The sequence below is a fragment of the Oratosquilla oratoria genome, chromosome 23 (assembly GCF_046742065.1).
Source record: "Oratosquilla oratoria isolate Oo_2021 chromosome 23, ASM4674206v1, whole genome shotgun sequence".
In the NCBI taxonomy this organism is placed as follows: Eukaryota; Metazoa; Arthropoda; class Malacostraca; order Stomatopoda; family Squillidae; genus Oratosquilla; species Oratosquilla oratoria.
Window position 1 is genome coordinate 34992145 of NC_134799.1, and position 25581 is coordinate 35017725.

At 42.4% G+C, this 25581-nt stretch overlaps 1 protein-coding gene across 3 annotated transcripts in view; it reads left to right on the forward strand.

Moving 5' to 3' along the window:
* Hira (histone cell cycle regulator-like protein) overlaps positions 1-25581 on the forward strand; it is a 78237-nt gene that overhangs the window by 44840 nt on the left and 7816 nt on the right. For all 3 annotated transcript variants that reach the window (XM_076206924.1, XM_076206925.1, XM_076206926.1), the window contains 7 exons: positions 1009-1125; positions 4530-4781; positions 6329-6584; positions 8130-8403; positions 14983-15138; positions 16766-17012; positions 17422-17585. In XM_076206924.1, coding sequence (XP_076063039.1) covers positions 1009-1125; positions 4530-4781; positions 6329-6584; positions 8130-8403; positions 14983-15138; positions 16766-17012; positions 17422-17585 — 1466 coding nt within the window. The remainder of the gene's footprint in view (positions 1-1008; positions 1126-4529; positions 4782-6328; positions 6585-8129; positions 8404-14982; positions 15139-16765; positions 17013-17421; positions 17586-25581) is intronic.

Consider the following 25581-nt stretch of genomic DNA (forward strand, 5'->3'; position numbering starts at 1 on the left):
CCCCAAGGAGACTGAAGTAGCTGGTAGCTAAGCTTGGCAGAGTGTTGAGAGAAGAAAGTTAGAAGGGTTTGAGAAATGTTATAAACGTTGCACCAAAGAGGTAGAATCATGAAGATGATAAAGAGATTTAAGCAGGATAGTAGAAGTTAGGTACGTGCAATATTCTTTTCAGTGATGTTAATTGTTAGCTAGATTTGTTCCACTGAAAGTAGGATAGGCATGTATAGCATTGCCCAAAATATATCATTTGCATACAAAGGGATTTCTTCCCATCTTCTCTTTTTCTGCATGAGGGGACGGAGAAGGGGGTCACTGATTATATGAAGCAGCCTTGCTGTGGATGTGATGTGTCTTGCTACACTGCTTCTGACCCAGGGCAGTTAGCATGATGCAGGGATGACCCATCATCCAGGAGGAGCCAAGATAAGAGGGAGGGAGGGTGGTGAAAGGAAGTGGAATATGTGGGGATGGAATGGGTGGGAGTGGATTTTATGCCTTTGTTTTTTTGCTACCTCCCTTGTAAGGGGGAAATAGCCATTGGTATATGTATATATATATTCTCCAAAGTGTGTATAATACCATTTTATTGCATGTGAATTGAATGTATGATTACATGTCCCAGTGGCCTTTATCCCCTGACAAAGGGGTAAGCAAGTCAAAGTATGCATTGACTTCACATGGAAGAAAAAATTAGATAAACAAAAGAAAAGTGGATAATCATGATCACACACTTCATAAAATAGAAATTGGAAAGTAAGGCTCCTTTCATGTAGAACTAGCTTCTGAATGTGTGGCATGTGAGAGATGGAATAGATTGACACCAATTGCTGTCCTGAGTACAGAGGGGTGTCTATTGATTCACGTGAGACAGAGAAGCTAGAAGGAGTTTTGTACTTGAGTATACTATGGGCCTGTTATTGTTTGGTAAGCTTTTTAGTTATCATTTCTCAGCTTTGTTGCTTGATTATATCATCTGTTTTCATGTTCACTTTCACTTTTTCTCCTCAGTGTGAATGAAAAGAAGAAGGTATCACCAGCAGCTCCCATAAACAAGCAAATTGAAATGCGAACGGCAGATGGGAAGAGGCGCATCACACCAATGTTCATCCCTCCCCCAGCAGAAGGGTAAGCACATGTAGTACACCTTACAGAAGAGACAATGGATAGCCTTTGTGTTGGAGTCTTTCTATGTGTCCAAACTATCCCAATACTATTTCATCTACCCAATTTCCCAACTCCCTTTTCACCCCCTCTCTCCTCCTCACCTTGTTTCTCACTCTATCCAGCCTAGTAACCCCTATCATACTTCTCAGGCATTTCATCTTAGACACATTTAAACTCTTCCTCTCTTTTTTTTCCATGTTTCTGCCCCATACAGTGCTGTCGGCACAATCACTCCTTCATACAATCTCCTAGCATCCATTCCCAAATGTCTATTTCTCATTACACTTTTTAATCCCCCAAGGCATTTACTTAGTTCTCTCAATCTATATTCTACCTCCACTTCCTCTCCTTCCTTTCCCATCACATTCTTACCCAAGTATCTTTAACTATCCACATCCTCCAGTCTCTCCCTTAATACTTGCTTCCAATTTGCAGCCATATTCTCCCTTGTACATCTCATTGCCTTATTTTTACCCACATTTATCTTAACTTTCTTCTTTTGCACACCTTCCCAAGCTCCATCACTAACTTCCTTAATTTCTCTTCTGATCCTGCTACAAGTGCAGATTTATCAGCAAATAGTAACTGGTTTATCTCCTATTTTTCTCCATTTTCTTTAACCATCTCCAATCCCCAGCCCATTACCCAAGCATTTACCTCTCACACCACCCCATCCATATGTAAATTGAACAGCTAAGGTGATAACACATCCCTGGCGAAGTCCTGCTTTTACTTCAAACCACACACTATCTCCATTTCTAATTCTAACACAGGCTTTACTTCTCTCATAAAAACTGACTGTTCTTAACAGCTTTCCTCTTATCCCATATATCTGCAATACCTCCCACAGTGCCTTCCTATCTACCCTGTCCTAAGCCTTTTGCAAACCCATAAAGGCCCAAAAAAATCCTTACTTTTCCTAAAGCTTTCTCACATATCTACCTTACCACAAAAATCTGATTCATGCAATCCCTACTTGTTTAAACCCACACTGTTCCTCATCAATTACTCCCTCAGTTCTTCTCCTAATCCTCTCAATCAAGACCCTCCCATAAGCCTTTACAACTACACTCAACACACTGATCCCTCTGAAACTACCACATTCACACTTGTCCCCTTTTCCTTTGTAAAGCAGAACTATATGAGCACTCCTCCAGTCCTCCAACACTCTACCCTCTTTTAGACAAACAATACACAACCTCACCAGCCAGTCCACTATCACTATACCTCCTTTTCTTAGATATTCCATATGACGTACATTTAACCCAGGTGCCTAACATGCTCTCATCAATTTAATAACTGCTTTCTCCTCACCTTTCCTTATTTGTCCTCCATTTTACTCATTCATCACTGTAATTTTCTTAGCCATTCCCACTGCAAATACCTTTCCCTCCCTATCCTTCACATTTAGCAACTCCCTGAAATACTCTACCCATCTTCCTCTTACTGCCTTCTCTTCCATTATCATCTCTCCATCTGCACCTTTTACCTTTTCTTTTCTACTCGCTTTGCCTCTCCCTCAATACTTAATTTCCTCCCAAAAATAGTGATGGTGGACTGACTGGTTAGGTTATTTAATGTTTGTCTGAAAGAGGGTAGAGTGCTGGAGGACTGGAGGAGTGCCTGCATAGTTCCACTTTACAAGGGAAAAGGGAACAAGTGTGAGCGTCATAGTTTCAGATGGATCAGTTTGTTGAGTAGTTGGGATGGCTTATGGGAGGGTTGGGATTGAGAGGATTAGGAGAACAGAGAAAGTAATTGATGAGGAACAGTGTAGGTTTAGAACAGGTAGAGGTTGTGTGGATCAGATTTTTGTGATAAGGTAGATGCGTGAGAAAGCTTTAGGAAAAGTAAGGATGTTTTTTGGGCCTTTATGGATTTGGAAAAGGCTTATGGCAGGGTAGACAGGAAGGCACTGTGGGAGGTATTGCAGATATATGAGATAGGAAGAAAACTGTTATGAGTAGTCAATAGTTTTTATGAGAATATTAGAACCTGTATTAGAATTGGAAATGGAAAGTAAGTGGTTTAAAGTAAAGGTGAGACTTTGCCAGGGATGTGTTATGTCACCTTGACTGTTCAGTTTATACATAGATGGGGTGGTGTGAGAGATAAACACAAGGGTAATGGGTCAGGAGTTGGAGATGGTTAAAGACAATGGAGAAAAATGGGAGATAAGCCAATTGTTATTTGCTGAAGACACTGCACTTGTAGCAGTATCATAGGAGGGATTAAGGAAGTTTGGAACATATTTTGGAAAGGTGTGTAAAAAAATGATGTTGAAGATAAATGTGGGTCAAAGTAAGGTGATGAAATGTACAAGGTGAGAGGATGGCAGCAAATTGGAAGTGAGTATTAAGAGAGAGAGACTGGAGGAAATGGATAGCTGTAGATACTTTAGGCAAATTTGGCAGGAAAGGGAGGAGTGGAGGTGGAGGTAGAATGTAGATTGAGAGAACCAAGTTTAAAAAAAAAAAAAATAAGTGTAATGAGGAATAGACATTTGGGAATGGATGCTAAGAGGAGATTGTATGAAGGAGTGATTGTGCTGACAGCACTTTATGGGGCAGAAACATGGAACATCATAAGAGAGAAAGAGTTTAAATGTGTTTGAGATGAAATGCCTGAAAAGTATAATAGAAGTTCCTAGGCTGGATAGAGTGAGAAACAAGGTGAGGAGGAGAGTGAGGGTGAAAAGGGAGCTGGGAGATAGTGATGGTTTGGACACATGGAAAGAATGAGTGAAGAAAGATTAGTAAAACCGAGGTGGAAGGAGTGAACATGAAGGGGTGACCAAGGATGAGATGGATGGGTGGGGTAAAGGGGGCAGGGGGCATTGGGAAAGAGGGGAATGGTTGTTGAAGGAAGAGAGAAGACAGAAAATAGGCATGAGTGGAGAATGGTTGTGTACAGATGACACTGTGATGCATGGAAGAGAGTGGGTGGGGGATGGGGTGATGAGGGAGTATGTATGAATGATATTTGGACACAGCCTGAAAGGATTTATCCTTGTCTTATATTTTTTTGCATGAGGGGATGGAGATAGGGGGTTGCCAATTAAATGAAGTGGACTTGCTGTGGATGTACTGTCCTGCTACATTGCTTCTGACCTAGGGCAATGGGTGAGATGAAGGGATGACCTCTTATCCAGGAGGAGCCAAGATAAGAGGGTTGGAGGGGTTGAATGGTAATGGAGTGTGTGGGGATGGAATGGGTGGGAGTAGATTTTATGCCTTTGTTTTTGGTTACCTCTCTTGTATAGGGGGAAAAAGCCATCAGTATGTGTATGTATATTATTATTGTTAATATATATATTGTATGTGCGTGTGTATATATATATTTAACTGTTTAATTGCCTTCCACAGGGAAACTCCCAATGCCTATGGAAACAGCAACTGCAGCTTTTCCAGTAGCCGCCAAGAAAAGAGCAGTATTGTGGTGGAGAAGGTGGATGCTGTGGTAGAACCCAACATTTCCACTCCCAGTAAGGGAGCCTCCAATCATGCAATAAGTACATCTTCGCAGAGTGCTGCCATAGGAGGAACTAAGGCTGACCAGGCAGTGGTACCACCTGATCCACCTAATATTCCATCAAGTCTCAGTGCCCGAATTGAAAGGTGAGTGATTGATTCATCAAGTCTACCATACTTCAATCTATATACCAAGAGGATTATTATAATAAAAGAAGCAACCAGCTAAGTCATGCAATCACCCCCACCTATCTAACTCCCATCCATCGCCCATTTATTTCCCTTATATCTTATTTCCTTGTGGATGAAGGATCATCCCTGTCCCTTCCCCAGAGGCCAAAAGCAATGCAGCAAGCCACAGCATATCTACAACAGGCCCAGCTGCTTCATTGACACAGTGACCCTCCCTCCTTGTCCTTTTGTGCAAAAATAGAGAAGAGAAATCCCTTTGGATTGCATCAATTTATAGTACATTCACAACCTTTCTCCATTCATACCTATCTTTTGCCTTCTTCCTTCCCTGCTCAACAGACATTCCCCCTCATTCTATTCATCCATCTCATGGTAGTTATTGTTATTCACTCAAAAACATCTAGAACACTCCACCTAGAGGTGGAACCCCAAGGGGCTAGTACTTGGTCCCTCTCTTCACAAGTCTGGCATAAATCTGAAAAGATTTGTAAAATGAAGATGCATAAATTAAACAAGATAGGATACAAAGAGGGAAGGTCTCTGTGTAAATAAGTGGCCCTGCTGTGAATATACTGTCACTTGGTGCATTGCTTTCGACCCAGGCAGTGGGCAGGAGATGGGGATGACCCTTTATCCACAAGGGGCTAAGATGAGAGGGAAACAGTAGGTGATGGGCAGGAGTAGGTGCCTTGAGTGCTACCTTCCTTATATGGAGAGAGAACAAGGGCATATATTCAGGGTGTGCTAGGTGTGTGCCGCACACCTTCAGCAAGAGAGAAATTATATATATATTTTTTATTCTAGCCCTGTTGTAGTATTTTGCACTATAGGTGTTCTGTAGAAGTACTGCACACCCAATGATTAATTGTATCATCGTGTGGGATAGTGTGTATGGTGAAGTGTTAGGGGAGACTTGAAAATGCCTTAGGTGTGCGGATCAACAAACACTTGAATTTGATTTTGTCACTAAAATTTTGTTTCAGCTAGAAGGTCAACATGAGGGAGCAACCAAGGATGAGATGGATGGATGGGGTAAAAGAGGATTGGGAAAGAGGGGATTGTGTTGAGGAAGGGAGAAGAAAGATGAGTGGAGAATGGTTGTGTATGAATAATGCTGTGATGCATGGAAGGGAGTGGGTGGGGGATGGGGGTTGAGAAAGTACGTGTGAATGATATTTTTATGCAGCTCAAAGGGATTTCTCCTCATCTTTTCTTTTTTTCTGCATGAAGGGACAGAAATGGGGGGTCACCAATTAAATGAAGTGGTCTTGTTGTGGAAGTGCTGTGTCTTGCTACATTGCATCTGACCCAGGGCAGTGGGCTCCTGGGGAAGCCAAGAAAGGAGGGAGGGAGGGGTGGTGAATGGGAGTGGAGTATGTGGGGATGAAATGGGTGGTAGTAGACTTATGCTTTGACTTAGGCTACCTCCCTTGTAAGGGGGAAAAAGCCGTTGGTATATGTATGTATTTCTTTTCTAATATGGATTTTGCATTACCTTCCAGTGCTGACAAAGGAGAGAAAGTTGAATCGGTGGGTGTTAAACGACGTTTGGAGGATGCACAACCTATCTCTATCAAGAGGAAACGTGGGCGGCCCCCTCTGTATGATCGGTCATCTACCCAAATTACAACACCAACTCAACCAGTTGCCCCCCCACCTGTCCCATCAACCACTCAAGTTCCAAAAGCTGCTGTGGTGCCAGTTCAGTCTGTCAACATACTTCCAGAAGCATCTATTTCAAAGTCTGCTAAGATTCAGGTGAGGAAAATAAGTGTGATACCGCCTTTGATCAGTTGTTAAACTGTGTTAATTTCATGCAATTTCTATTTGAAGAACAGGGTATTGATTGATTAATACTCCATTTATCACTAGCTTGAACAAAATCTATGAAGAGCATAACTATTAGGTTGAATTGAAATTTTTGTATTGGGTTGATGTCATGCATCCTGATGGGTGAATACATGGAACTGAATCGTGATGTAGCAAAACTGGGTGTGCTTTCAGTTGTTATTGGTTAGATAGTAACATACATATACCAATGGCTTTTTCCCCCTTACAAGGGAGGTAGCCAAAGTCAAAGGCATAAATCTCCAACTCATTTCATTCCCACATGCTCCACTCCCATTCACCACCCCTCCCTCCCTCTATTCTTGGCTCCTCCAGGATGACAAGTCATCTCTGCATCTCGCCCACTGCCCTGGGTCAGAAGCAATGCAGTAAGACACAGCACATCCACAGCAAGGCTGCTTCATTTAATTGGCAACCCCCTCCTCTCTGTCCCCTTATGTAGAAAAAGATGAGATGGGGAGAAATCACTTCAGGCTGCATCAAAATGCATGAAGGAGTGATTGTTCCAACAGCACTGTATGGAGCAGAAACATGGAACATGAGGGGAAGAGAGAAGGAACTTGAATGTGTTTGAGATGAAGTGTCTGAGAAGTATGATGGGGGTTACTAGGCTAGATAGAGTGAGAAATGAGGAAGTGAGGAGGAGAACAGGGGTGGAAAGGGAGCTGGGAGATAGGGTGGATGAAAGAGTATTAGGATGGTTTGGACACATGGAAAGAATGAGTGAAGAAAGACTAGTAAAGGAGGTATGGAAGGCAGATGTGGAGGGAGTGAACATGAGGGGACGTCCTAGGATGAGATGGATGGATGGGGTGAAGGGGGCTTTGGGGAAGAGGGGAATGTCGGTTGAGGAAGGACGGGAGAGGAGAGAAGACAGGGGTGAATGGAGAATGGTTGTATATGGAAAATGTTGTGATGCATGAGGTGGATTGGACGGGGGAATGGGAGTGAGGTAGTGTGTGTGAGCAAAAATTTTTGACGCAGCCCGAAGGGATTTCTCCCCGTCCTCTCCTTTATATGGGGGGACGGAGAGGGGGGGTCGCCGATTTAATGAAGCGGCCTTGCTGTGGATGTGCTGTGTCCTGCGACACTGCTTCTGACCCAGGGCAGTGGACAGGGTGCAGGGATGACCCGTCATCTAGGAGGTGCAAAGACGGGAGGGAGGGTGGAGGGGTGTGGAGTGTTTTCGGGGATGAAATGGGTGGGAATGTTTTTGTGCCTTGTCCTTGTTGGCTACCCCCCTGGTAAGGGGGAAAAAAGCCTTGGTATATGTATGTATGTATGCATCAAAATATCATTCATACATACTCTCATCCCCCCATCCCCCACCCACTCCCTTCTATGCATCATAGTATCATCTATACACAGCCTCCAATAATAAGATGGATATGTTGTAGAATGATAATGAATTGAAATGTGTTCAGGATATTCATGTGGCCACATATCTTTTGTCAGATTCCAGGGGAACAAGGAGAATCGCCAGCCCCACTTCTCATTGTGGAAAATGATTGGAAGGTCAATTGCAAGTTTGGGGTCCCTGGGAATACCATAGCTACCAATAGTAGCACCAATAATGTACCAGCCATTCACCGTATAATGAGGTCACATTTGAACTCAGCATCTTGGGTTGTGCATATGACATCACCCATTACCTATGCAGTAGCGACATCCACTATAGCATCAGTGAGCTGTGTTGACAGCAGCTTGCATATTCTTGATATCAAAACAGGTAAGGTCTTGATTTTTCAGGGAACAATCTTTGTCTTACCTCATTCATTTTCTGGAATCATGATCAATTATTCATAAATAGTTGTACTTTCGACAACACTTGACTTAATATTCTGAACCAAAAAATAAATGAATAGATACTGGGCCTCATTTTTTACACACATGACCTTCAGCCCTCACACACTTCAGAACAAGTCAAATTCTCACACACAGCGTCGGCTGCCAAATGTATGCTTCAACACACTACTCACATTATAAAATATAAAGTCACTGCTGTATTACTCATTCTCTTTTACTATGTGTAATAATAAACATAGAAAAAGTGATCAAACCAGTTCACAGAATCCGGGGGTAACTCATGTACAACTACAAAAATAATATATTTAATCAAGATCCTGATGCCTATGTAGGTGTTATTGTACTGAAGTGGTTAAAAGCCTGACAGTGAGGACAGAGAAGAACCTCAGCAGTTGCAGGTACAGGATATGTACAGCAGAAGGAAACACTAAACACTGTCCAAGTAGATAATCAGCTCAAAAAATTTACAGTTACCTATGCACCCACAGCATGGTACTGAGCAACCAAGAAAACATACAAAGACATCCTAAAAGCAACTCAAAATAAAACATTGAGAATAATGACTGGCTGCAGTAAAACAGCTCCAATATAACATTTACACTCAGAAACAAAAATCCTTTTGCCAGAGTAGAACATGAGAATAATAGACATACATACATATATATACCAAGGGTTTTTCCCCCTTACAAGGGGGGAAGCCAAAAAGAAAAAGGCATAAAATCATTCCCACCCATTCCATCCCTAAATACACTCCATACCCCTCCACCCTCCCTCTTATCTTAGCACCTCCTGAATGACGGGTCATCCCTGCACCTTGTCCACTGCCCTGGGTCAGAAGCAGTGTCGCAAGACACAGCACATCCACAGCAAGGCCGCTTCATTAAATCGGCGACCCCCCCTCTCCGTCCCCCCATTGCATAAAATGAGAGGACGGGGAGAAATCCCTTTGGGCTGCGTCAAATTTTGCTCACACATATTACCTCACCCCCCATCCCCCGCCCATTCCACCACATGCATCACATCATCCATATACAACCATTCTCCATTCACCTGTCTTCTTTCCTCTCCCGTCCTTCCTCAACAGACATTCCCCTCTTCCCCAAAGCCCCCTTCACCCCATCCATCCACCTCATCCTAGGACGTCCCCTCATGTTCACTCCTTCCACATCTGCCTTCCATACCTCTTTTACTAGTCTTTCTTCACACATTCTTTCCATGTGTCCAAACCATCCTAATACTCTTTCATCAACCCTATCTCCCAACTCCCTTTCCACCCCTGTTCTCCTCCTCACCTCCTCATTTCTCACTCTATCTAGCCTAGTAACCCCCATCATACTTCTCAGACACCTCATCTCAAACACATTCAAACTCCTTCTCTCTTCCTCTCTTATGTTCCATGTTTCTGCCCCATACAGTGCTGTTGGCACAATCACTCCTTCATACAGTCTCCTCTTAGCATCCATTCCCAAATGTCTATTCCTCATTACACTCTTTAATCCACCAAGGCATTTACTCGCTTCTCAATCTACATTGTACCTCCACCTTCACTCCACCTTTTCCTGCCACATTTGCACCCAAGTATCTAAAACTATCCACTTCCTCCAGTTGCTCTCCCTTAATGCTCACTTCCAGTCTACTGCCACTTTCACCCCTTGTACATCTCATCACCTTACTTTTACCCACATTTATCTTTAGCTTTCTTCTATCACATACTCTCCCAAACTCTGCCACCAACTTCCTCAATCCCTCCTCCGATCCTACCACAAGCGCAGTGTCGTCCGCAAACAACAGCTGGCTCACCTCCCACTTTTCTCCATTTTCTTTAACCATCTCCAATCCCTTGCCCACCACCCTTGCATTCACCTCTCGCACCACCCCATCCATGTATAAGTTGAACAGCCAGGGCGACATAACGCATCCTTGACGAAGTCCCACCCTTACCTCGAACCACTCACTCTCTCCATTTCCAATCCTGACACAAGCTCTACTACTCTCATAAAAACTCTTGACAGCTCCCAGAAGCTTTCCTCCTATCCCGTATATCTGCATAACCTCCCACAGTGCCTTTCTGTCTACCCTATCATAAGCCTTTTCCAGATCCATAAAAGCCCAAAAAACATCCTTCCCCTTTCCTATAGCTTTCTCACATATCTGTCTTACCACAAAGATCTGATCTACACAACCTCTACCTGTCCTAAATCCACACTGTTCCTCACCAATTACTCCTTCTGTTCCTCTCCTAATCCTCTCAATCAAGATCCTCCCATAAGCCTTCCCAACTACACTTAACAAGCTAATCCCTCTGAAACTACTACATTCACACTTGTCCCCTTTTCCCTTGTAAAGTGGAACTATACAGGCGCTCCTCCAGTCCTCCGGCACTCTACCCTCTCTCCAGCAAACATTAAATAACCTAACCAACCAGTCCACCATCACTGTACCTCCCTTTTTCAGACATTCTGCATGGCATCCATCCAGACCAGGTGCCTTACCTGCTTTCATCATCTTAACAACTGCCTTCACCTCATCCTTCCTTATTTCTCCTCCATTCTCCTCATTCATCACTCTCATTTTCTTCGCACTTCCCACTGCAGCAATCTTTCCTTCCCTATCCTCCTTCACATGTAGCAACTCCCTAAAATATTCTGCCCATCTTCCCCTTACTGCTTTCTCTTCCATTATCATCTCTCCATCTGCACCTTTTACCTTTTCTTCTCTTCTTGATTCGCCTCCTCTTCCTCTCTTAATTTCTTTCCAAAACATCTTTTTATTACTTTCAAAATTTTCTGTCAAACTCTTACCCCATTTCACATCTGCTCTCCTCTTTGCAACCTTTACCTTTTGCTTTACTTCTCTTTTCTTTTCTTTGTACCTCTCATATGACTCCCTCGTCCTATTTTGTAACCAATCTGTGAAAGCTCAGTTCTTCTCTTCTACAGCCTTCTTTGTTTCCTCATCCCACCATTCACTATCCTTTCTTCTATTTCCCCCTGTCCTTCTTGTTCCACACACCATCCTTGCACACTTTATGACTCCCTCCTTGAACCATCCCCATTCCTCCTCCACACCCAGCTCTACTCTACCCTTTACTCCCTCCCACTCCTCCTTCAGCTTCTTTCCGTACTCCCTCTCCTTTTCCTTTTCATTCAAAGAGTTCACTCTAAGAACCTCCCTACCTTTTGTCCCTTTCCTCTTCCTCCATCTATCCTCCACTTTCAACTTACCTTCCACCAAAAAATGATCTGATATTCCCCCACCCTCTCCCCTTAGCACATGTACATCCTTAACTCTTCCTATCATAATCCTATTTACCACAACATAATCCATTAGCACTCTATCTACCACCCTTCCCTCCACCACCCTCTCCCATGTGTACTTATGCTTGACTTTCTTCCGAAACACTGTATTTGCTATCATCAACTCTCTAGACACATTTCCACCATCAACTCTCCACTACGATTTTTTCCTGGAACTCCACATTTCCCAACCACTCCATCGATTGGACCATTTCCCACCCTAGCATTAAGGTCTCCCAGTACTATCACATTGACATTTCTTCCCAAATCCTCTATGCACTCATTTAGATATATCCAAAAGGCCTCCCTTTCTTCTACATTCTTCTCACTGCCAGGCCCATAAGCACTTACAAAGACCCACATCTCCTTCCCCAGTTTCACCTTCATCCACATTATCCTTGAGGAAACCTTCTTCCACTCCACTACCCGTTTACCTATCTCTTCACTTACTAGAATAGCCACCCCTTCCCTCCCTCGCCCTCTCTTCACTCCTGATAACCTCCCACTTACATTCCCAAACTTACACTCACCCTTCCCTTTCAACTTAGTTTCACTCAAAGCCAACACATCCATCTTTCTTCTCACAAATATACTACCTATCTCTTCCCTTTTACTCTCATCTGTACCACATCCACGCACATTAAAAGACCCAAACCTTAGGGTGCTGGTCCGAGAACTTCCAGCCCCTCTTATGCCTTCTCTTTTTCTTTTAGGAATGTCCCCAGTGGGGCTACAAGGAGAAGGATCCCTAGTTCTTTTCCCCCACCACAGGGAATTCCCCCATCACAGAAAAAGAATACTCAGAGAAATGGTACAGGACAGCAACAAGGGGTTGGAGGACAGCATAATGGAGGGACAGTCGTAGTATAAAAGTTTCATCATTTCTCTATGAACAGAGTTTTCCTCAATCATAGACAAAATGATGTGTGGCTCTGGTCCGTAGGGGCGCCCCATATAGACCCTAAAGTATCAACTGCATGCTACTTTGCCACAATAACAAGCAGCCAATACCCCAGACGAGAATAATAGACACACAGTTATACACATAACCCCTTTGATCCTTTCCACCACCCCATACTCAGTATCATGAATGTACATACAGTGAGACCTCTCATTAACGGACGTTAATTAGTTGTGTTTACGGTGTTTTTGGTGTTTTTTCGGTGTTTTTAGTGCTGTTGTTTAGTGCGTGCAATCACTATGCCACCCAAAAAACACTCCAAAACACCGAAAACACAGCAAAAACACTGAAAACACAGCTAATCAACATCCGTTAATGAGAGGTCTCACTGTACATACATATACCAAGGGATTTTTCCCCCTTACCAAGGGGATCACCAATTAAAATTAATGGCCTTGTTGTGGATATGCTGTGTCTTGCCGCATTGCTTCTGACCCAGGGTAGTGGGCGAGATGTAGGGATCATCATCCAGTAAGAGCCAAGAAAAGATGGAGGGAGGTGTGGTGAATGGGAATGGAGTATGTGGGGATATAATGGGTGGGAGAGGAACTATGCCTTTTTTATTTTGGCTTCCTCCTTTGCAAGGGGGAAAAAGCCTTTGGTATATGTATATATGTATGTACCAAGGAAATAGCCAAAGTAAAAAGGCATATATCCTCTCATATCCATTTCATCCCCATTCATTCCACTCCCATCCACCACCCCTCCCTCCCTCTCATTTTGACTCCTCATGGATGAAGGGTCATCCCTGCATCTTGTCCCCCGCACTGGGTCAGAAGCAATGCAGCAAGACACAGCACATCTACAAAAAGGTTGCTTCATTTAATTGGCACCCCCCTCTCCATCCCCTCAACCAGAAAAATTGAAGAAAGGGAGAGATCCCTTTGGGCTGCATCAAAATTTTATTCACACATAACCACTCCATAACACCCCCACCCCATCTTCCACCCACTCCTTTCCTTGCCAACCATGAATATAATAAGAGAATAACCTCAGAAACATGCTACTAAAACATCTACAATGTCCTGCCCTCTGTCTTCTAAAACACTCATACAAAAATACGCACTCTACAATAGACCTCCAAATTCTATATTCCACTAGGTTCACTCAGACTTCAACCTGAGAAGTCACTCTCAAGACAAAACAGAACCACATTGGCATGGCAATGCCCAGGTCATGACCCTACATTAAAACATGCAACCACCACATAAAGGACACTGAACACCTCATTCTTCACTTCTCAAGTCTCACCCTACCAGAACAGTAATATAAAATAATTTCTCTGAAAGATTTATGGGCTGATCCAGTGCCCATGGCTAACTATCTTTGTGCCATGGGTCTCCTGCAAAAGAGACCTGGGGCAACAGATTGACCGATTGATTCCATCCATCTTATTTAACACACACACACAACATTCTTGATGGCACAATGATAGTGTTTGCAACTGCTAACTCAGTGGTCTGAGTTCAAATCCTGTCCAGGGCTGAAATAATTTCAGTATTGCTGCACTGCAAGCCGTTACTCCAACTCTTGTGGGCAGGGAGTTCGGTGTGTGTGTGTCAGGTCACAGCATTACCCATAGATCGGTCATACATGAGCTCTAAGCTCTCATCCAGGAGAGTAGTAGCTGTCAATCATAAGGCCAACACGTAATCCAAAACTATGGTGAATTACACACATGCACACACACAAATATATATACATGGTTCAACAATGCAGTGGTCTCACTCTTGGCCACAAATTCAGCAATCCAAAACCTGCCCAGGTCTGAAAATCTCAGCATAACTTTACTGTAAGCCGGCACGCCTACTCTGTTGCACAAGGAGTTTTGTGTGTGTAAGCTCATAGCATTACCCATAGATCAGGCCATATATGAGCTCTGAGCCCTCATCCAGGAGGGTAATAGCCATTATTCATGGAGCCAACATGTAATCTAAGACTGGTAAATCACACCCACACCCACACTTAGTTTTCATGAAAGAAGATTATTTGTTGGAAGTGAGAGAAATGGGTTGTAATATCAGGTGGCATGAAATAAATGTAGAAGTAAAAGAAATACACACACCATTGGAAACATGTGAGAACCTTCAGGACCTGACAGAATCTCAGATTGGATTCCAAAGGAATGCAGACCAATTGGCAAACAAGATTCACAATCAAATAGTGTGCTTGTTGGAGGAAGGGATAGTACCACATTTTTGTTTTGAGAGAACATTTTGTTTTTATTTTCCCTTTTATTTTGCAGGGCAGCACTGTATTCCACCATTACAATTGAAGGGGAAAGCATCACAGCTCTTTGTGCAAGATAACTGTGTAATTGTACTCACCACAACCGCAGATTTGAGTGTGTGGGATGTGATGAAGCAGAAAAAAATTTTGTCGGACTCCATAAGGCATCTTGGTAAGAAGAAAATGTAGGAATATACTGAAGTGTTTCAGAAGTAAAAAGGAGTGTATGAAACTCAATTTTGATTCAGCAGAAGAGTACTTCAATTTAGTTTAAATGAGGAAGCAATGAGTTTTTGGCTAACTGTAACTGAGTTGTTGGCATGGTACTACATAGAACCGTTCTTTTTCTCAATGTTAGCATGAATAATATCAGTAAAATATATCTCTGCATTGAAGGGGTAAGTTAAGACTATTTTACCCCTCTCTCTAGATGTAGTGCAATCGCTCCACCCCTTTCTTTCTGTTTAATTAGTTATACATTTTCTGTACTTTATGGACTTTAATGATCTTAATGACCAGAATCCCACAGCATCATTTTACTTTTGGAGATCAGTCTTACTCAGAGGAATGCTGAGGCACTTTTTAACCTCTGTTATCCCTCCTTTGTCTATCTATATACCAAGGGCTTCTTTCCCATTATAAGGGAGGGAGCCAGTCAAGGCATGCACCCACTCCCACCCATTTCACTCCAATCCACCACTCTTGTTACCCTGTCATCTTAGCTTTTGTCTCCTTCCCACTGCCCAGGTCAGAAGCAATGCAGCAAGATACAGTCCATCCACAGCAGGGCTGTTTCACTTGCACGGCAACCTTCCCTCCTTTTCCCTTCCTTTGTGTTATGTATGTGTGTGTGTGTATATATATATATATATATATATATATATATATATATATATATATATATATATAAATAAACCTAAAGCCTTTTCCCTCTTGTTGGGGTGGCTGAGTCAAAGCACACACCAACATCATACTCATTAAAACCCATTTAATGCCCTTCCCTTCTCTGCATCTTGAGGAAGGGTCATCCCTGCTCCCAGCACACTGCTCAGGTTGAGGGCTGGTTTGTCCTTACCACTTCATCATCAGGTGACCCCTCCCCCCTTCCTCATTTACTCATGAAACTTTATCAAGCGGATAAAAAAGTATCCTTTTGAGCCATTTCTTTCATTCACTCTTACCTTTTGCTTTCCTTTTTCCTGCTTGAGACATTTCCTCATCCCACCTCATTCTTGGTCTTCCTCTCAAGCTGACTCCATCTGTTAATGCAGGAAAGAAAAAAGAAAAATTATAATAATAATAATAATAATAATAATCTCTCCTTTCTGCTACCCTCCTTGAATCTCCCCTTCATCACCTACATCCACTTCTTTTGGTGTAATATTGGATTCAAAAACACAAGTGCTGGTTACTGTCAATGAAATGATCCTGCTCACAGTATACAGATATGGAAACCATGTGCAAAACTCCCATATTTGTCATATCTTGAGCTCTATCCTTTCAGGGAGTGGATGTTGACATAGTTCAACTTTATACATCAACGATATTTGGAATATGCTCAAGGGTTGAAGGGACAAATTGGAAAAGTAGTACAATTTCAGCTTGAATTGAAAATAAATATTGTAAACGCATATGGCTGTAACCATTTATAGATACAATGTGATTGTCAAAAAATGCAAAGCTAAAAGATGTGTATGTTATTTTGTTTGACAGTTGTGGCAGAATAGATCAAAAAATAAATTAGCAGGAAAACTATGATCTATGATCTCTTACTTGAATGTTTGAAATTGTCTTTGCAGTTCAAGACAAACAAGGTGGGGTCAAAACAATTCAATTGGCAGGAGACAACAGGACTCCTGTTGTTCTCCTCTCCAGTGGTGAGGCTTACACACGCAGTCAAGACCTGGATGCATGGTTGCTTCTTGGAGATTCGGCATCTGTCAGGAGAGCCTTACAACCAGAATACACTTTGCTCCCACCATGCCACCCACGGGAAGACAGAGAACGTAGACCTCTGGCTAGTCTTCTCTATCAGACTGGTGCATAGTGAGTATTGTTAATTATTTTATTTGTACAATTCAGTGTTCCCAAGTTTTTTCAGTCAAGATTAATTTTGGTTTCACCCCCTTGAAAGATAACTGAAGGGCATTGGGATTGAACAGAAGAAAAGAGGAAGAGATAGATAGGAAAAAGTAATTAAAAGGATGAAAATGGGAACAACTTTGATGAGATTGAGTTGTTGTTGGCTGTCTTCAGTGGGTTATGACATTAAATTACAGAGAAAAACAGTCACTCTAAGGCCTTTGCCAAAGGTCTTCCACCTCAGATATGTTGTGGGTGTTTCAGTAATCACCCCATGCTAGGCAGTCTTTGAATATGTATTGACCTATTTGTAGTACACATACATATTTTTACATGAGATTTTTCATAATAATGGTTTTGTTTCTCACCATAGTTCTGGATCAACGCGTGTATCAAAGATGAATCTTTCTGATGATGTTCGACAAAGTCTCACTGAGACTTATATTGAACGAATGTTAACGTCATCAATGTATCTCAAGTCTTCCCAAGACTATAAGTTTTGGTTGAGACGTAAAGTCCAATTCTACATTTGTGAAGGTAAGTTTATAAGATCAGTAATAAAAGTGACTTGAGTAATAATACATATACCAAAGGCTTTTTCCCCCTTACAAGGGAGGTAGCAAAAAAACAAAGGCATAAAAACTATTCCCACCCATTCCATCCCTAACATACTCCACTCCCCTTTACCCTCTTCCCTCCCTCTTCTTGGCACCTCCTGGATGATGGGTCATCTCTACATCTTGCCCATTGCCCTGGATCAGAAGCAGTGTAGCAAGACACAGCACATCCACAGCAAGGCCGATTCATTAAATCAGCAACCCCATCCCATCATGCAGAAAAGGAGAAGATGGGTAGAAATCCCTTTGGGCTACGTCAATTTATTTCTCACACATACTCCCTCACCCCCATTCCCCCTCATGTATCACAGCATCATCCATACACAACCTTTCTACATTCGCCCCTATCCTCTATCCTCTCCCATCCTTCCTCAACAGACATTCCTTTCTTACCCAATGCCCCTTTTACCCCATCCACCCATCTCATCCTAGGTCACCCCCTCATGTTCACTCCTTCCACCTCTGCCTTCCACACCTCTTTTACTAGTCTTTCTTCACTCATTCTTTCCATGTGTCCAAACCATCCCAATACTCTTTCTTCAACCCTCTCTCCCAACTCCCTTTCCACTCCCGTTTTCCTCCTTACCTCCTCATTTCTCACACTATCCAGCCTAGTAACCCCTCTCATACTTCTCAGGCACCTCATCTGGAACAAATTGAACAGTGAAACAGTTAATGCCAGAAATATACAAGAATTCAAAAGCAAATTAGATGTAGAGAGATACAAAAATGGGTCAACACGAGCATAGCTCCAGTCCCGTAAAATACAACTAGGTAAATACATTCAAACTCCTCTCTTCCTCTCTTATGTTCCATGTTTCTGCGCCATACAGTGCTGTCAGCACAATCACTCCTTCATACAGTCTCTTAGCATCCATTCCCATATGTCTATTTCTCATTACACTTTTTAATCCACCAAGATGTTTACTTGCTTTTCTCAATCTACATTCTACCTCCACCTCCACTCCTCCCTTTCGTGCCACATTCTCACCCAAGTATCTAAAACTATCCACTTCCTCTAATCACTCTCCTTTAACCCCTTCCATATGGTGCCGCATACGTAAGTGGCATGAGGAGCAAGTGTATATACGAGGCTGCCATATCGGCGTCTTGATTATATTTATTGTAGTTGCCCCTGCGTAATTACATACTCTCTAAACTGTCTTCATCACATTTTCTATGGTTATCAAAATTCACGGGTGAAAGAGAGAACGATCGATATAAGCGGTGACTATATTCTATGATGCGAGTATTATTACGACACATCGTATGTCTGACAGCTAATGCTGCCCGCGAGATTTTGAACCGGAATGAAGAGGTTAATACTCACTTCCAGTCTGCTGCCACTTTCTCCCCTTGTACATCTCATCACCTTTTACCCACATTTATCTTCAACTTCCTTCTTTTGCACACTTTCCCAAACTCCATCGCTAACTTCCTCAATCCCTCCTCTGATCCTGCTACAAGCGCAGTGTTGTCAGCAAACAACAACTGGCTTATCTCCCACTTTTCTCCATTTTCTTTAACCATCTCCAATCCCTGACCCACTACCCTTGCATTTACCTCTTGCACCACCTCAACCCTGTATAAATTGAACAGCCAGGCAACATAACACATCCCTGATGAAGTCCCACCTTTACCTCAGACCTCTCAATCTTTCCATTTCCTAATCCAAGCTATGCTACTCTTGTAAAAATGCTTGACTGCTCTTAAAAGCTTTCCTTCTATCCCATATATCTGCAGTGTTTCCCACAGTGCCTTTCTGTCTACCCTGTCATAAGCCTTTTCCAAATCCATAAAAGCCAAAAAAAACATCCTTATCTTTTCTTATAGCTTTCTCACATATCTGTCTTACCACAAAAATCTGATCTATGCAACCCCTACCTGTCCTAAACCTACACTGTTCCTCACCAATTACTCCCTCTGTTCCTCTCCTAATCCTCTCAATCAAGACCTTCCCATAAGCCTTCCCAACTACACTTAACAACTTGATTCCTCTGAAACTACTACACTCACACTTGTCCCCTTTTCCCTTGTAAAGTGGAACTATACAGGCACTCCTCCAGTCCTCCAGCACTCTACTCTCTCTTAAACTAACATTAACCTCACCAGCCAGTTCACCATCATTGTACCTCCTTTTTTCAGACATTCTGCATGACATCCATCCAATCCAGGTACCTTACCTGCTCTCATCATCTAAACAACTGCCTTCACTTCATCTTTCCTTATTTCTCCTCCATTTTCCTCACTCATCACTGTCATTTTCTTAGCCCTTCCCACTGCAACTACCTTTCCCTCCCTATCCTCCTTCACATGTAGCAACTCTCTAGAATACTGTGCCCATCTTCCTCATACGTCTCTTCCATTATCATCTCTGCATCTGCACCTTTAACCTTTTCTTCTCTACTTGATTCACCTCCTCTTAGTCTCTTAACCCCTTCCATACGGTGCCGCACACGTAGGCGTCATGAGGAGCAAGTGGATTCGCGACGCTGCCATATCGGCGTCTTGATTATATTTATTGTAGTCGCCCCTGTGTTTTTACATTCTCCCAAATGCGCCCGTAATCCCATTCTCTGTGGTTTTCAAAATTCGCGGGTGAAAGAGAGAACGATCGATATAAGCGGCGACTATATTTTATGATGCGAATATTATTTCGTTACGTCGTACGGCTGGCATTGGCTGCTGCCCGCGAGATTTAAGTCCCGTATTGAAGTGGTTAATTTCTTTCCAAAACATTTTTTTGTTACTTTAAAAAAATTCTGTCATACTCCTACCCCATTTCACATCTGCTCTCCTCTTGCCACCTTTATCTTATGCTTTACTTCTCATTTCTTTTCTTTGTACCTTTCATATGATTCCATCATCCTATTTTGTAACCAATCTGTGTAAGCTCACTTCTTCTCTTCTACAACCTTCTTTGCTTCCTCATCACACCACTCACTACCCTTCCTTCTATTTCCTCCCGTCCTCCTTGTTCCACACACCATCTTTGCACACCTTGTGACTCCCTCCTTGAACCATCCCCATTCCTCCTTCACTCCCTCCCACTCCTCTCTCAGCTTCTTGTACTCCTTCTCCTTTTCTTTCTCATTTAAGCAGTTCACTCTAAGCACCTCCTTACTTTCTGTCCTTTTCCTCTTTCTCCATCTATCCTCCACTCTCAAGTTACCTTCCACCAAAAAATGATCTGATATTCCCCCACTCTCTCCCCTTAGAACATGTACATCCTTAACTCTTCCTACTATACTCCAGGTTACCACCACATAGTCCATTAATGCTCTATCAACCACCCTTCCATCCTCCACAGAAATGGAGGCCACCAATTAAATGAAGTGGCCTTGCTGTAGATGCGCTGTGTCTTGCTGCATTGCTTCTAACCTAGGCAATGGGCAAGATGCAAGGATGACCCCTTATCCAGGGGGAGCCAAGAAAAGAGGGAGGGAGGGGTGGTGAATGGGAGAGGAGTATGTGGGGATGAAATGGCTGGGAGTGGATTTATGCCTTTGACTTTGGCTACCACCCTTATAAGGGGGAAAAAGCCCTTGATTTGTGTGTGTGTGTATATATATATATATATTATATATATATATGTATGTGTGTATGTATGTATGTATCCAGGTAAGGCTCGAATGGGGTAGTGTAATATGTAAAAATAGCAACAGTAATAACCTTTTTCACAATAAAACCAAGCTTGTAATTTGATATTTTACATTCCAGAGTGCAGGTAAATGCATGAAGGAGAGTATGGTACTCATATATTGTGTTGTATTTTCTTTGTATTAATAATTGCCACATATGGTTTAATGAATCAGAAGACATGAGTGATTGTGTGACACCTCTCTGCTGTCAATATAAAATGTGGTCGACACATAATTATGTTATTAACCTCTTCAATAGGAGTCAAATTCTTGCTCACAGTATCGGATGCCTAATGTACAATGCATCACGCTACTCATGTTATAAAATATAAGGTCACCACTGTATTACTCGTTCTCTTTCACTCTGAGTAATAATAAACACAGAAAATGTTATTTACAAAGGCGGAGCATGCCGACAGGAGACCTTTTGATCCATATCTAGGTCGGATGCAAAAAAAATATATATATATATATATATTAATAATAAATTAAAACTATAATAATGTAAAAATAACAAATAAAATACATAAATAAATGCATAGGTATAGTTGAATAACAAACAAACAGGTAAATAGTAAATGATTATAAATTGACATATAACTAATAATAAATGAAAATCAGACAGACAAATTATAACAAAACAAAAACAAATAATATAACATAAATTATAATCATTACAGCATCTTACTTAGGTATTTATCTAAATGATTCTTAAAGCTTCGAACTGAACTACATTGCACTACCTGTGCAGGAAGTTTATTCCATTCATTAACTACACGGTTGGCAAAGTTGTTTCTACCTACTTCCAAATTGAATCTATTTCCGGACAGTTTGAGACCATTGTTTCTTGTCTGATTCTCATTCAATGTGAAAATTTGGTCACTTTTGATGTTGTCAATTCCCTTTAAAATCTTAAAGACCTGTATCAAGTCACCTCTGAGTCTACGCTTTTTTAGGGAAAACAGATTCATGTGCTTAAGTCGATTTTCGTATGATTTATTTTTGATATTTGGAATCAGTTTTGTGGCTCGCCGTTGTACTTTTTCCAGTCTGTCAATGTCTTTAATGAGATTCGGTGGCCATACGGAAACAGCATATTCCAAATGTGGACGAACTAACGATTTATATAGCTTGTTAATGAGTGATGGACTTTTGAAATCAAAAGATCGCGCAATCAATCCCAGAATCTTATTTGCTTTCTCAGAGGCTGAAATACACTGCTTGGATGATTACAAAGAATTCAGGGGTCACTCAGCTATAACTACAAAATAAATATAATCAAGATGCCGACACCGGCATCCTCGAATACCCACTCACTCCTCTTGACGTCTACGTAGGCATCATCATATTGAAGAGATTACATGTTACTGTATATATAACTGTATGCTGTCATTATACATACATACATACATATACCAAGGCTTTTTCCCCCTTACAAGGGAGGTAGCCAAAAAGGAAAAGGCATATAATCATTCCCACCCATTCCATCCCTGAATACACTCCACACCCCTCCACCCTCCCTCTTCCCTCTTATCTTAGCACCTCCTGGATGACGGGTCATCCCTGCACCTTGTCCACTGCCCTGGGTCAGAAGCAATGTCACAAGACACAGCACATCCACAGCAAGGCCGCTTCATTAAATCGGCGACCCCCCCCCTCTCCATCCCCCCATGCATAAAAGGAGAAGACGGGGAGAAATCCCTTCTGGCTGCATCAAATTTTGCTCACACATACTACCTCACCCCCCATCCCCCCACCCATTCCACCTCATGCATCACAACATCATCCATATACAACCATTCTCCATTCACCCCTGTCTTCTGTCCTCTCCCGTCCTTCCTCAACAGACATTCCCCTCTTCCCCAAAGCCCCCTTCACCCCATCCATCCACCTCATCCTAGGACGTCCCCTCATGTTCACTCCCTCCACATCTGCCTTCCATACCTCTTTTACTAGTCTTTCTTCACTCATTCTCTCCATGTGTCCAAACCATCCTAATATTCTTTCATCAACCCTATCTCCCAACTCCCTTTCCACCCCCGTTCTCCTCCTCACCTCCTCATTTCTCACTCTAACACATTCAAACTTCTCTCTTCCTCTCTTATGTTCCATGTTTCTGCCCCATACAGTGCTGTTGGCACAATCACTCCTTCATACAGTCTCCTCTTAGCATCCATTCCCAAATGTCTATTCCTCATTACACTCTTCAATCCACCAAGGCATTTACTCGCTTCTCTCAATCTACATTCTACCTCCACCTTCACTCCACCTTTTCCTGCCACATTTGCACCCAAGTATCTAAAACTATCCACTTCCTCCAGTCACTCTCCCTTAATGCTCACTTCCAGTCTACTGCCACTTTCACCCCTTGTACATCTCATCACCTTACTTTTACCCACATTTATCTTTAGCTTTCTTCTATCACATACTCTCCCAAACTCTGTCACCAACTTCCTCAGTCCCTCCTCCGATCCTGCCACAAGCGCAGTGTCGTCCGCAAACAACAGCTGGCTCACCTCCCACTTTTCTCCATTTTCTTTAACCATCTCCAATCCCTCACCCACTACCCTTGCATTTACCTCTCGCACTACCCCATCCATGTACAAGTTGAACAGCCAGGACAACATAACGCATCCTTGAGGAAGTCCCACCTTTACCTCGAACCACTCATTATCTCCATTTCTAATCCTGACACAAGCTCTACTACTCTCATAAAAACTCTTGACAGCTCCTAGAAGCTTTCCTCCTATCCCGTATATCTACATAACCTCCCACAGTGCCTTTCTGTCTACCCTATCGTAAGCCTTTTCCAGGTCCATAAAAGCCCAAAAAACATCCTTCCCCTTTCCTATAGCTTTCTCACATATCTGTCTTACCACAAAGATCTGGTCTACACAACCTCTACCCGTCCTAAATCCACACTGTTCCTCACCAATTACTCCCTCTGTTCCTCTCCTAATCCTCTCAATCAAGATCCTCCCATAAGCCTTCCCAACTACACTTAACAAGCTAATCCCTCTGAAACTACTACATTCACACTTGTCCCCTTTTCCCTTGTAAAGTGGAACTATACAGGCACTCCTCCAGTCCTCCGGCACTCTACCCTCTCTCCAGCAAACATTAAATAACCTCACCAGCCAGTCCACCATCACTATACCTCCTTTTTTTTTAGACATTCTGCATGGCATCCATCCAGACCAGGTGCCTTACCTGCTTTCATCATCTTAACAACTGCCTTCACTTCATCCTTCCTTATTTCTCCATTTTCCTCACTCATCATGGTCATTTTCTTAGCATTTCCCACTGCAACTATCTTTCCCTCCCTATCCTCCTTCACATTTAGCAACTCCCTAAAATATTCTACCCATCTTCCCCTTACTGCCTCCTGATGCAATAAACATAAAAGAAATAAATAGAGTTATGCCACATGAAATTGCACCACTATAATTGGACACTGTCTTCAAGTATTTACCTAGTATTATACGGGAAGGGGAGCTATGCTTGTGGTGACCCATTTTTGTATCTCGCAAGATCAAGTTTGTTCTTAAATTCTTGTATTGTGTTTGTACACACTATTTTTTCATCTAATTTTTCCATATATCTATCACTGTGTGGGAAGCTGTTCTTTTTCAAGTCTTCTGTAGTTATCCTTTTTGAGTTTCATGTGTGTTCTCTTGTTTTTCCTCTGTCCCACTTTAATAGTCCTCTCTATCATAATTCTGTAGATGGTTAGTAGGTCCCCTCGTTCTCTTCTTTGTTCCACGGTTGGCAATTCCAGTTCGGCCAGTCTTTGTTCACATGTCAGGTTTGAAAGTACATGTACTCGTGTGCAACATGATATGTTTTCATTTGTTATCCAATTTGCCGTTTAATAGAACACTTAGTTCATTAGTTAAAATGCTGTATTTCAAAATACAAGTAAATGCATGAACAGAAGATTTGTTTTTTATTTAATTTATCAGGGTTAGGGAGTGGTTATGTGTGAATGATGTTTTGCCACATCCCGAAGGGATTTCTCCCTGTCTTCTCTTGTTCTGCATGAGGGAATGGAGAGGGGGGTTGCCAATTAAATGATGCAGCCCTGCTGTGGATGTACTGTGTCTTGCTACATTGCTTCTGACCCAAGGCAGTGGGCAGGACACAGGAAATAACCATCATCTATGAGGAGCTAAGATGAGAGGGAGAAAGGGGTGGTGGAGGGGAGTGGAATAGATGGGAGTAGGTACATGCCTTTGATTTGGCTACTTTCCTTGTAAGGGGGGGAAATTTTTTTGT